We start from the raw sequence: 13,687 nt of genomic DNA, 5'->3' as shown, positions 1-13,687 counted from the left end.
AGATGCTAAGTATTATCCTTCTGGAGAAATAAGTCTACAAAATAATTTCATTTCTATATCCTTCCTTGCTCACCTATGGTTTCCACTCTGTCTAGTACACTCTAGGCAGCCCTCTAAATTATAACTTATCCATATAACTAGAAAAACTTTTGGACAGAAACAGGACTTGAATTGCTAGGAAGAAAGAAAGAGTGATAAAGAAAATGAAAGCCTCTTATTTTGTTCCTAGAACTAATCCATCCATAGATCCAGAGCTCCTTGCCTGAAACCCCTCAAGAAAGGGCACTGCAGTAACGCCCAGCATACACTATAAATCGTACTCCAAATGTTCCACAAAGGTACCTGCAGACATGCACTACAGTCACGTCGACTGGGAAACAGAAAATAGTGTGAGCTTTCAGGTTTTACAAAGAAGTAACACTGAACTGATGTAAAACATCACTGTGGTGTTTTAGTGCAAGTAGGAACTTATGATGGTCAGACAGTTAATGGAGTTTTGGCCCAAAGTTATCTCCGTGAGCTCTGGGGATCCCCGTATCTATCTGGCAGTTATTTGTCCAGTTCCAAAAAGCGTAACTGGACAAGATATAAAACAGGCAACCAGAAAAATTTCCACAATGTTTCTCTAGCCCTCTCTAAGAACTATGAAAGGAAGAAAGGCCAAGTGGAAGCCCCTCGAACTTCCATTCTCTACAAATCTACTAAACCAGAGCAATACCACATTCCTGAGGAAATTTCTGAGATTAACGCCACTGTAAGAGACCTGAAAGATACAGGGGAATTCAGACTATGTCACCTTTGTTTAACTGGCCCGTTTGGCCTATGCAAAATGTAAATGGATCTGAGAGAAAAACTGTGGACTCTAAACTGTCAGGAGACGTTAACTACAGCTGTTATTCCAGATGGGGTACCTTTACTAAAGCAAATCAACAAATCCTTGATATCTGGTAGGCAGTTACAGTTCTCTGAAATACTACTTTTCTCTATACTAATTTTTAAGAACCATCCAAAAGCAGACTACTTTTATCTGGCAGTAACAATCAATCTTCAGTCCTACCCTGGGACTGTTGCTCATGTTCTCTACCATATGTAGTCCGTGGAAATCTTGATCAACTTAACATCCTGCAGACCACCACACCGGCCTACTGCATCATGCTTTAACACACTCTAACGTCACGCTGATGGGTCCAGGTTAAGAAGTAGCCAGGAACTCACATGCCTTAGTAAGACATATGCAAGCCAGAGAGGAGAATAGTGCCCAAAAAACTCAAGAGTCCTACAACCATTGTGAAGCTCCTGGAAGTCCAGTGGTCTGAACATGTCAGAATATTTCCTCCAACGTGAAAGACAAGTTGCTACAACTTACAAAAGCAAACAGTGAAAAAGAGGCATAATGCTTGCTGGGCCTAACTGGATTCTGAACCCGCTCTCGGCATATTTCAATGCGCTACCCTAACTCAATTATCTAAGAACACAGGCACAGACCAAGAAGCTCTGCAGCAAGCAGGTCCTGGCCGCACACAAGATGTTCAATTTTACCACTGATATATTCACTGACACTAGAAGTGTGTACGGCAAGTAAAGATCCTGAAAGGCCTGTCTGGCAAACTGAATTAGGACAATCACTGGCACAATGCTAGGGTAAAGCCACACCATTCCCTGTAAATGTAACTGCTCTTTTCAGAAACAGTTTCTGGCTTCTCAGTCCCTGACAGAAATTAATACCAATCCATGATCTGTGCGATCAAAGGCAACTGGGGGCTCAGTCAGTTAAGGGTCTGACTCTTGATTTCAGCTCAGGTCTTGATCTCAGGGTCATGAGATCAAGTTCGGCCTGGTGCTCTGCACTCACTGGGGACTGCGGGAGATTCTCCCTATGCCCCTCCTGCAGATCACACATGTGCGTGAGCGCTCTCTCTCTCTCCCTCAAATAAATCAATCTTTTTAAAAAAAAAGCCTGTGTGATGAGAGCTGTCCATCATAAACTAGATGTGACATGATATACCAAACCATAATACTAGGAACAAAAGACAAGTCTCTTTTCATTGAGTGGTTTATAAGAGATCAGTCTTGAGAAAGTCCAACAGGCCAGTTTTGGACGAGCTGAATAAACAAGGAGCTCAGCCTTCTATAGTACCTACTCTTGTTTTAATCCCTCCTTCTCATTCTATACTGATGGCTTCACAGAGAACTCCATACGAGGTACTTGTGGAAGAAAGCTCTTGGCTCTGATGCACAGATGCTTCTGCATATTTGGCTGCTACCACCCAAAAGAGATGGCTGCAACATCAGAGCCCCAATTTGGACAGTGATGAAGGTAAATCTCAGCGGGCAGAACTTCGACCAGTACATGAGGCTGTGCTCTTTGTCTGAGATTGAGAACTGCCCATAAGTGAAGATCCTCACTGATCAACAGACTGTAGCTAATGTTTTGGCTGGATGGTCAGGCATTTGGAAAGATCAGGCCTGCAGTCAAGGGTAAAGGTCTAAGAACAGACCTCTCAAAATAAACAGATTGGGAAAATAGTTATGAGGTACACAAATGCTCATTCAAAGACATCTGCTTCCAAGGAAATGGTCAAATTACACACATTGTAGGAATGTCACTTACCCTCTCTCCATAACCACTCCCAATGCTTTGCTCAATGGAACTGTATGCAAAGTGCCATGGCAACAGAGATGGAGATATGTACAGGTCCAACAACACAAACATCGCCGCACCAAGACTAACCAGGCTACGGTATTACTGACTGCCTAAACTACCAATAGCAGATACCAAAGCTGAGCCACCAATGTCACACCATTTTCCAGGGGGAACAGCCCGCTATCTGATTATAAGTGATTATATTGGATTCCTTCAGCCATGGATTGGGCATCAACTTGTATTCACTATAATAAATAAATGTTCTGAATATGCACTTATTCGTTCTACCTACAATGCTCCTGCCATTCTATTAAACTACTGCCTATGGACTAAGAGAATGGCTTATGCACTCTCATGGTATTCCACACAACTTTGCTTCTGATCAAGAAAGCACTTCAGGCTCTCTGCCCTCCCCCGTTTGACAGAGCCGCATCTTCAGGTGCAGTGCCAGCCACGGGCCCGAGACAGGATGGTGAAGGTCGGAGTGAACGGATTCGGCTGTACTGGGCGCCTGGTCACCAGGGCTGCTTTTACCTCTGGCAAAGTGGATGCTGTCGCCATCAGTGACCCTTTCATTGATCTCAGCTACATGGTCTACATGTTCCAGTATGATTCTACCCATGGCAAATTCCACGGTGCAGTCAGGACTGAGAACGGGAAGCTTGTCACCAATGGGAAGTCCATCCCCATCTTCCAGAAGCGAGATCCCACCAACATCAAATGGGGCGATCTTGGTGCTGAGTATGTTGTGGAGTCCACTGGGGTCTTCACCACCTTCACCTGAAGGGTGGGGCCAAGAGGGTCATCATCTCCGTTCCTTCTGCTGATGCCCCCATGTTCATTATGGGTGTGAACCATGAGAAATACAACTCCCTCAAGACTGTCAGCAATGCCTCCTGTACCACCAACTGCTTGGCTCCTCTGGCCAAGGTCATCCATGACAACTTGGGCATTGAGGAGGGTCTCATGACCACCGTCCATGCCATCACTGCCACCCAGACTATGGATGGCCCCTCTGGGAAGCTGTGGCATGATGGCCAAGGAGCTGCCCGGAACATCATACCTGCTTCCACTGGTGCGGCCAAGGCTGTAGGCAAGGTCATCCTGAGCTGAACGGGAAACTCCCCAGCATGGCCTTCCACGTCCCCACCCCCAACATGTTTGTCGTGGATCTGACCTACCGCCTGGAGAAAGCTGCCAAATATGATGACATCAAGAAGGTGGTGAAGTTGGCATCAGAGAACCCCCTCAAGGGCATCCTGGGGTACACTGAGGATCAGGTTGTCTCCTGCGATTTTAACAGTGACACCCACTCTTCTACCTTTGATGCCGGGGCTGGCGTTGCTCTCAATGACCACTTTGTCGAGCTCATTTTCTGGTATGACAATGAATTTGGCTACAGCAACCAGGTGGTGGACATTATGGTCCACAAAGCCTCCAAGGAATACGAGCCCCCTGGACTACCAGCCCCAGCCAGAGCAAGAGGAAGAAAGAGGCCCTCAGCTGCCTCAACTTATCCCCCAAAACACTGAGAATCTCCCAACCTCCACTGTTTCCATCCCAGACCCCCTGAAGAAGGGGAGGGGCTTGGGGAGCCCTACCTTGTCATGTACCATCAATAAAGTATACTGTACCCAGCCAAAATAAAAAGAAAAAAAAAAAAAGAAAGCACTTCAAAGCAAAACACAAAACTAAACAAAACCAGCAAGAAAAACAAAGCAATGGGCACGTGCCCATGAAATTGACTGGTCTTACCAACTGACTGGTTATCCTAGGAGCTGGCCTGACAAAAAAAAGTGTAGTGCCCTAGCAAAGTCTTATCGTCAGTACTAACTGGAAGAGAGGTTCTACCTTACAGGGTGATGAATATGCTTAGACTCAAAACAAAACCACAACAAAAAACACCTAACAATTTCTCCCAATAGGGTCGCTATTACACTTAATACCCCATTCAAAGATTTTTTTCAAGCTTTAAGTTTTAACGGTCCTACATGCCAAAGGAGGAGCATTCCACGAGGAGTAAAATGATTCCATTGAATTATGTGTTGAGACTGCTACCCAGCAATATTGGGTTCCTCCTGTCACTGAATCATCATGCAAAGAAGGTGGTTATTCCGCTGCTTGGTATGATTAAAACTGACAAGGGGAAACTGGACTGACACTAACAGGGGCAAGGAGAACTTAATTAGAAACCAAGGTGGGGCACCTGGTGCTTGGTCGGTTAAGCATCTGCCTTCAGCTCAGGTCATGATCCTGGGGTCCTGGGATCAAGCCCCACATTGGGCTCCCATTTCAGTGGGAAGTCTGCTTCTCCCTCTCCCTCTGCCCTCCTCCCTGCTTCCACGCATTTTCTCTCTCTCTCAAATAAATAAAATATTAAAAAGAAAGAGAAAAACAACCAAGGGATTCTTCAGGGTGCCTCTAAGTCCTTTCATATCCAATAGTAAAAGTGCATAGATGATTACAAAAACTAAAACAGCACCACTGAGAGTTTAAATCCTGCAGAAGTGAAGACTTGGGCGGGTCACTCCACCATGCAAAGACGTCTGCCAGCAAAGTGCTGCAGAGAAATACAAAATCGGGAGTAGAGGGAGGTTGTAACTAGCAAGTATATCCTTTTGACCATTAAAGAACTGAGGGATATAGTGGCTATGAATATTCTCTTCCCTTCTTAGTACACATGATGGATGAATGTAGATTCAGAACCAGACACACAGATGCAGACAGACATATAGACTTATTTCACACAAGAATTTTGGATGTAGTTAGTCTTTAGGTGGCACAGTTCTATTACCTGAACAGTTGAGACCTAAAAATAACTAAATTTTAGTAGTTAGTATCACCTAGGGACAGGTAAATTATCTATTAGAACTTTGTGTCTCTCATCTCTGGGGATAGGGAGAAGGAACCTTCATTTGTAAAGAGTAAAAACATAGTATTTTTGTTGTATTAAAAGTTCATATAGGGGTGCCTGAGTGGCTCAGTGAGTTAAAGCCTCTGCCTTCGGCTCAGGTCATGATCCCAGGGTCCTGGGATCGAGCCCCACATCAGGCTCTCTACTCAGCGGGGAGCCTGCTTCTTCCTCTCTCTCTGCCTGCCTCTCTGCCTATTTCTGATCTCTGTCTGCCAAATAAATAAATAAAATCTTAAAAAAAAAAAAAAGTTCAAATATCACAGAAAGTATGTATGGAGTTGCTGAGTACCAAAAGGGTACACTGTGACAATTATGAAACTATTATCTCTCAGTTCCAAACTGACCCTTTATTTCTCTTCCCTATCATCTTAAGGCGGGGACTCTGCAAACTGCATTTCTTCTTTCCCAGCCAGTTTCCTGGCTGTCAGGTTCTGACAAAAGGAATACAGGATGGAAACTGGAAAGCATGATGAGGGCAGAAAAGACTTCCCTGGGCTATTACTGGTCACAGCTGTCGATACTGAGTCAGCACAGGGCCTGGTGGCAGCTAGTCTCCCGCGTTTTCTTTACTTAGCATTCACAGAACCCGTCTCACAGAGCTCCTCAGAGGTGGTAACACCAGCCAAACAGCACTCTCTTCAGAGATCCATGTCTCAGCTCCTCAAGCTCTGTTCCCAAGCTCCCGAGGTACCATCTGGACAGCGGCTCCTCCTGAGAAGCCTGGATCCCAAACCCACAGAGCCTATTCTTAAGTTTGTAGGTGCTGACCACCCTAAGCTCCTTCCTTCAGACCTAGGTGACAGCTGCTTCCGGGCATTACTCTGTGTGTGCTTCCTCAGGGCTTCCTTTCCACTTCTTCAGTTCTCAAACACGTTAAAATCAATTCCTTATGATAAATACTTTTTGTTGGAATGCATAGTATGGTTTCTGTTTTACTATATAAAATGTTCCGTCAATGGAATAAAAGTTAATAATGTGGTAAATCTATATTAAAAAATTCAATATTAGGAAGGATGCAGCTGATCTGAGGAGTAATATGGAAGATACTCAAAGATACATTCTTAAGCGGGAAAAAAAAGCAAGGTGTAAGCTATAGTCTGAATGTGTGTGTCCCCTCATCCCCAAATTCATCTTTTGAAATCTTAACCCCCAAAGGTGACGGTATTAGTAGGTAGGGCTTTTGGGAGGTACTTAAGTCAGGAGAATAGAGCCCTCTGAATGGAATGAATGCCTTTATAAAAGAGGCTCCAGAATGATCCCCTGAGACCTTTCCATCATCAGGACACAGTGAGGAAGCAAGTACGAAGAAAGATTTCACTAGAAGGCAGCCATGCTGGCACTCCGATCTCAGACTTCCTGCCTTCAGAACTGTGAACAGTAATAAATTTCTATTATATATAAACTACCCAGTCAGGGGTATTCTGTTAATAGCAGCCAGAACAGATGACAGTACATCACATTTTAGTACAGTTACAATTGTACTTAAGAAAACAGATACTTAAAAATGCAAAAATTATTTTTAAGAAAATGGTTTTTACCTTCTACCTTACACCCTTTGGTATAGAAATTTCTTATGTATTACACTTATAGCTTAGAAAAGAAAGAAACAACAGTAAAACATATCCAAGGATGTAATTCAAAGCACCATCTCACACAAACATCCTAGTCATGCCTAACAAAAAATAATGTCAACAAAAGCCCAAATGGCCCCATTTCCAAAGACATATTCCATTTCTCACTGAAGCTCATCTTCTCTTTCATCAGCCTCTCAACCAATATAGAGCTACCAAGCACAGAAGCTTTAGGAACAAAGTAAGCAAAATAGTTCCCACAAACTGAATTTAGACTTCAGTTAAAATAGTTTCAACTTTTAGGGGACTCATAAACACATTTTGTTCTCTGAAAGAGAGAAAAATCTAGAACTGGAATATTTCCAAGGGTAGGTGGAGAGTGGGGGAAAGACAGAGAAAGTGAAAGTATGGAGATGTTCTTTCTCTTATAATTGAAAGAAGGTAATTTTTTTTTAAACTTCTTACCTTAGCAACTTTGTGGTTGGCTGCAGTCTCATGGGATGTATTTTTTAAACCATCTTTGAGCTGTGTGATGAACAAATCATAACCCTCCGTACTAGAAATATCTACCTTTTCTAAACATGCTGATAAGAGCTGTTGTGCCTAAATAAAAAAGATGATCACAGAAAATTAAACACAACAAAAAAATGTTACATTCAAATCCTTACTCAAATACTTTAATTTGTTATGATACTGACAGGTACTATAACTAAAGTTTATTACTTTTACTTTTTTTAAACAAACTAAATCACATATAATCATATACTGATTTGAAGGGCTGTTATAAAATTAAATGAGATAAAGCGATATATTTGGCATAAAGTTTAAATACATGGAAGCTATTATAAACCAAAACAAGATTAAAAAAAAAAAAAAAAAAAAAAACCACAACCCTAGATAAGCTGACACCACGAACAAAAATTAAAGGTAAAATTTTAAAGAGATAAATGTAAAATCCTTCAATAAGTTTTAAACACTCAAACTATACAAAACCGTAAGAGAGAAGATTCACTAAGTCAACAGGTAATATAAAAGAGCCCTCTGTATTGTTACCCACATATTCAAAAAGAACTACCTTAAAACAGAAATACATGGTTGACAAATGGAAAAGAATACATCCACAATGATCCAACCAAACCCAGGACTCCATACTTAATTGAAGATAGTGACAAACTAATGGGCTGTAGTAAAGGATATCTGGGATGGTGGAAGGTCTACAAACAATACTATGCAAATAAAAGTTGTGATTATTTAGGTACATAGAAAATCAGCATCGGATGTTAATGGCCAACAAGGTAGGGGAGGTGATAGAAGCCAGGTAAATACCTAACCCTTCAGACAGCACAGTATGAAAAATACTGATTTGAAGGTCTATTTCATCATAAATATTCCAATATTTTATTGTAATTCTCTAGTTCTTTGTAAAACCTGAACAGTTTGATACCATCTTGCATCACATACTCTGTGATGAAAGTTATCAGCTTGTATAAATTCCTCAAATTAGGAGGAAAAAATGTCCAATACAACTAAAACTAATTAATTCTCTATACAAATATTTTAGACAGGACCCCAGATCCAAATGACAAAAAGAGGACTACTCTCTTTTCAGAACTCAAATTTTCAGCAAACATACTTTCAATAATAACCTAACAGACAACTATATTATGACAATGAATGTGAAATCTAAGTGGATACATGTTGGTATCCTTTTTCTAAACTAGTCTTCCAAAAAGAGAATAAAAACATTTATATTGCACTTTATGTCTACCAACTGACAATTTTCATGCCCTAAAAATGGGAAATATGCTCTACTGCTTTTATCAACTAATCATACCACCAAATGCAAAACAATTCATAATTAACAACTTGGTATGAAGACAAAAATGGTATCTCACTTTATTAGGAAACACAGCATTAAAATCTTTTATATTTTATTTAAGATGATTTAAAATCCAGTAACTTTGAAAAACGTACTTTCAAATTACACCACATGAACATCAATGCACAGGTAAAGATTTTAAATTAGGGTGCACCTACAAATTAAGTAATGAATATGTAACACTACAGAAACATATGTATGACTAAAATTTTAAACTGGGATTGTTAAAAGGTATGATACATATAAGCAAAGATTACTGGCTGTTCACTAATATTCATTCCTCCCTTCCATCTAATGTTTAAAAAAGAAGAACTACCTCTTTCCAGGTCTTCTCAGCTTGATGTGACCATGTGACTAAATTCTGGCCAATGGATGAACATGAAAAGGGTGTATATGAAAGAGTTTGGGAAAGAAAGCAAGAAGAATGAAGGAGAGCAGGAAAGTAGAAGGGAAGGAGGGGGGAGAGGAGACAATAGAAAAAGGGGGGAGGGGTCACACCAGTGTGCTTCCCTGGACTTCTGCTTTCCCTTTCACTATGACTGGGAAATACTAATGAGACTTGGAACAGCTGTCATGAATTCAAGAGATGGAAGCTAAATGTTGAGGTAAGCAGTTACCCTACGCTTAGCCCTGTACTGTTACTGAAAAAACTATACTGTTTAAGCCACTGTATTCTGGTGTCTCTGGTACCATTTCACCTGCATGGTTCACACTTAAATACCACTCTGATAAGCATCAATTAATTACAAAGAGGAATTAAACAAATGTGATCAGTAAGTCAATTCTCTGTTTTTATAGGGGCATATATATATATATATATAAAAAAAAAAACAGGGGTACATATACAATGTCCTCAAAGGACAACTTAATTTAACAGCTAACAGGTCTGAAATTACATTAAGTGGAAAAGTACACTGATTTATTTCAACTTACCTCTGTAACAGGTAATTCAAGCTGAACCACATCATCCTGCTTTGAAACTGGAGTTTGCAGAGCAGTGTCTAACAACAAGATTCCATTAAGGTCCTTCCTACACCCTACTGCAAAATCATCCACAAATATAACTTTATCCACCGCAGATATATACTGACATTTCACCTGTCCACCTGGTTTAGCTGTTAAAAGAACAAAAATTCAACACTTAAGATTTTAAAATAGTCCATTAAAAATAAATGTTTACATGGAAGCTAAATACAGTATTTAATCTCACATTGGAAAACACTGCTCTAAAAGACATTATTAGAACAACTGATAAACTTGTAATATGTACTATACATCAGATAAAGTATCACTGTGAAACTGTCAGAACTTAACAACTCCAGAGCTATTATAAAAGAGAATATAGGAGCGCCTGGGTGGCTCAGTTAGTTGAGTGCCCAACCCCTGGTTCCAGCAAGATCATGATCTTGGGGTCCTGGGATCAAGCCCGTGTCAGGCTCGATGCTCAGCAGACAGTCTGCTTCAGGATTCTCTCTCCCTCTGCGCCTCCTCTGCTTTCTCTCAAATACGTAAATCCTTAAAAAAAGAGAGAAGGGGGGCGCCTGGGTGGCTCAGTGGGTTAAGCCTCTGCCTTTGGCTCAGGTCATGATCCCGGGGTCCTGGGATAGAGCCCCACCGGGCTCTCTGCTCTGCAGGGAGCCCGCTTCCCCCCCTCTCTCTGCCTGCCTCTCTGCCTACTTGTGATCTCTGTCTGTCAAATAAATAAATAAAATCTTCAAAAAAAAAAAAAAAAAGGAGAGAGAGAGAGAGAAAAAAAATGATCGTTCTTAGAAATAAACAGGGTGCCTGGCTGGCTCAGTTGGAAGATCATGGGACTCTTGATCTCGGGGTCTTGAGTTTGAGCCGCATGTTACGTGTAGAGATTACTTAAATACATAAAACTTTTAAAAATAGAAATAAACATAATAATAGAAATAAACATAAAAAAGAAACAGAAATAGTAAAGGGTAAAGGGGCAAAGAATGCAACCTAGTCTCAATAGAGCAAAAGAAATAAAATGTGTATATATGTGTGTGAATGATAAGCAAATGTGGTAAAACTATTTAAAATTAAAACTGATAGAACCAGGTAAAGGGTACAGGGAAGTCCTTTGTTCTATACTATTTCAGAATTAAAATATTCAGAACAAAAGTTTTAAATATTCAATATTTGTCTTTTTTTTTAATTTTTTTTTTTTTTTGCAAAATTCAATAAGCATAAAGTCAGTATGGCCCGTTTCTAGGTAATCACCAAAAATGTTTCTGAGGACTTTTATAACTGAGATAAAATTTTGAAAAATGTTTATAACCCAGGTTAAGAGAAACAGTAAAGCCTCTAGTTCAATCCCCACTGAGAAAACACAGTCAACTACCACTAATGATCAACATACCCTAAGGTTTCTGCTGAGTCAGTATCAAAAGAGTATTTTTTTTTTTAAGATTTTGTTTATTTATTTGAGAGAGACTGAGAGAGAGAACAAGCAGAGGGAACAGCAGATGGAGACGGAGAAGCAGACTCCCCACTGGGCAAAGAGACCCATGCAGGACTCAACCCCAGGCCCCGAGATCAGAACCTGAGCTGAAGGCAGATGCCCAGGCGCCCCATGTAAGAGTATTTTAATGCAAAAAGTCAGTGAATACATGACCCATAAAATTTCTCAGAATAAGTCAGAGTGGAATTTCAGAAGTCTTATAAAAAAACAGTAACAGGCAAGAGGCTTTAAATACCAAGAAAAAAAAAATTTAAGATAACATCAGTTTCTATACTTAAATTTACAGACTTATAAGGAGATTAATGTTAAGTGTTTCTGCCACAAATAGAGTCTCTATAAGAAGACTTGAAAGAATGATCAATTATGAAACTTTATTCTATTAGAAAAAATAAACCCCTGTGGGCAAGTAATCCTGCCGCCGGTCCACCTGATTCTAAACTCCCAATACAACTTTACAGAACATCCCAGTTAACTAGCTCTGCTATTACCTAATGATACAAAAGTAGAAAAATGGAAATAAATCAGAGTCCTGGTTTTCAATCCTAGGTCAACTATAAAACATGTTATAATCAATGAATACTGGGGTGGTATTCTTAATCTCAGATTATTATAGTTCTTTTGGATGCTAACAGACAACTTGGAGGAATTACAAAACTGACTGGAACAAATTCATTATCTACACAAAACAAAACAATAATCTATAGTTCAGTCTCAGAATTCAAAGTTTGAAATACATGTTAGCACACAGGAAAATAATCTCTGTAACACAATAACAGGCATATTTACCTAGCACTTCTAATATCTAGGTAAAACCACAAGAAAGACAAATTATAAAAACTCAGGGTAAAATTGTATAAGAACTTGCAAAAATTGTTTCAAAACTCCAAAACTCATTAACAGTAAATATTTTTAAGAACTATTCTTTATGAGGAGCCTGGGTATCTCAATTGGCTGAGCAACTGACTCTTGCGTTCAGCTCAGGTCATGATCTTGGCGTCATGAGATAGAGTCCCATGTCCTGCTAAGAGCTCAGCAGGGAGTCTGCTTGAGACTCTCCCTCTCCCACTGTCCCTCCCCAACTCACGTTCAAGTGAGATCTCTCTCTCTCTCTCAAACAAATAACTCTTAGGGGGGAAAAAAAAATCTTTTTAGGCTTCCAGCAAAACAGAGTAGAAGGCACTTAGAATTCCAATATATGCCCTGCCCCCCCATAACTATAAAATTTTGAAGAACAAACTGCAAATTCTGCTTTACTGTTATAGGTATGTGCATTTAAGTAATGAATTATTGAAATTATAATTCTGTTAAAAGTTCCCAAGAGAGGTATAAAATATGTGTCAAGACACTACACCAGTGTAGTTTCTAGATGTGTTTCCATGCAACCCTAGAAAATTCTAACCATATCACACCACTAGAGATTCCTCAACAGATCCTGACTGAAAGAAAGTCAGCACTGTTTTTACAACTTCTTATACACTACACAATACTAGCACTCAAAGTAATGCACACTGATCAAGGAGTCTTTTTGGCAGTTTCTTCAGGCCAGTATAGCAGCATGCATTAAGACTATGTTCATTAGGATGAGTTCATTCCCAGTTTTTGACCTTAGTTAGGGAAGGTCATCCAGTTACTGCACAGGGGGTAGAAAGGATGGTATTATCAGCCATATCCCTCTGAAGGACCTTCTGGCACAGTCTGAGGTTTCACATAGACATGAATTTTGAGGTAAGATTATTAAACCCACTACAGACACTTTCTCTCAATTTTTTTACTAGGCTGAAGACTTTATTTTTGAGAGGAGAGCTTGGTTAATATACCCTGACAGTATGCTCAAGATGAGCTTTACTCACCTGTCCCTAGAAAAGTCCTAGATGGGGCACCTGGCTGGCTCAGTCAGTACAGCATGCAACTCGATCGGGGGTTTTGAGTCTGAGCCCCATATTGGGTAGAGAGATTATTTAAAATAAAATCTTGGCATGTGGGTGGCTCAGTGGGTTACACCTCTGCCTTCGGCTCAGGTCATGATCTCGGGGTCCTGGGATCAAGTCCCACATCAGGCTCTGCTCAGCGGGGAGCCTGCTTCCCCCTCTCTCTGCCTGCCTCTCTGCCTATTTGTGATCTCTCTCTGTCAAATAAATAAATAAAATCTTTTAAAAAAAAACCTCTTAAGGGGTGCCTGGGTGGCTCAGTTGGTTAAGCAACTACCTTC

At 40.4% G+C, this 13,687-nt stretch overlaps 1 protein-coding gene and 1 pseudogene across 9 annotated transcripts in view; one reads left to right on the top strand and one right to left on the bottom strand.

Moving 5' to 3' along the window:
• BIRC6 (baculoviral IAP repeat containing 6) overlaps nt 1-13,687 on the bottom strand; it is a 218,531-nt gene that overhangs the window by 181,763 nt on the left and 23,081 nt on the right. For all 9 annotated transcript variants that reach the window (XR_004385497.1, XM_032881852.1, XM_032881858.1 and 6 more), the window contains exons 2-3: nt 9,942-10,123; nt 7,595-7,732 (exon numbers count right to left, since the gene is read on the bottom strand). Coding sequence is in view for 8 of the 9 variants with exons in the window: in XM_032881852.1 (XP_032737743.1) it covers nt 7,595-7,732; nt 9,942-10,123 (320 nt within the window). In the remaining variant the exon portion in view is untranslated. The remainder of the gene's footprint in view (nt 1-7,594; nt 7,733-9,941; nt 10,124-13,687) is intronic.
• On the top strand, nt 3,114-4,176 carry LOC116881823 (annotated as a pseudogene).

The sequence above is a fragment of the Lontra canadensis genome, unplaced genomic scaffold (genome assembly GCF_010015895.1).
Source record: "Lontra canadensis isolate GAN:19392208 unplaced genomic scaffold, GSC_riverotter_1.0 scaffold78, whole genome shotgun sequence".
NCBI lineage: Eukaryota > Metazoa > Chordata > Mammalia > Carnivora > Mustelidae > Lontra > Lontra canadensis.
Note: the sequence above shows the minus strand (reverse complement) of the source record. Positions and strands in the feature narration are given on the sequence as shown.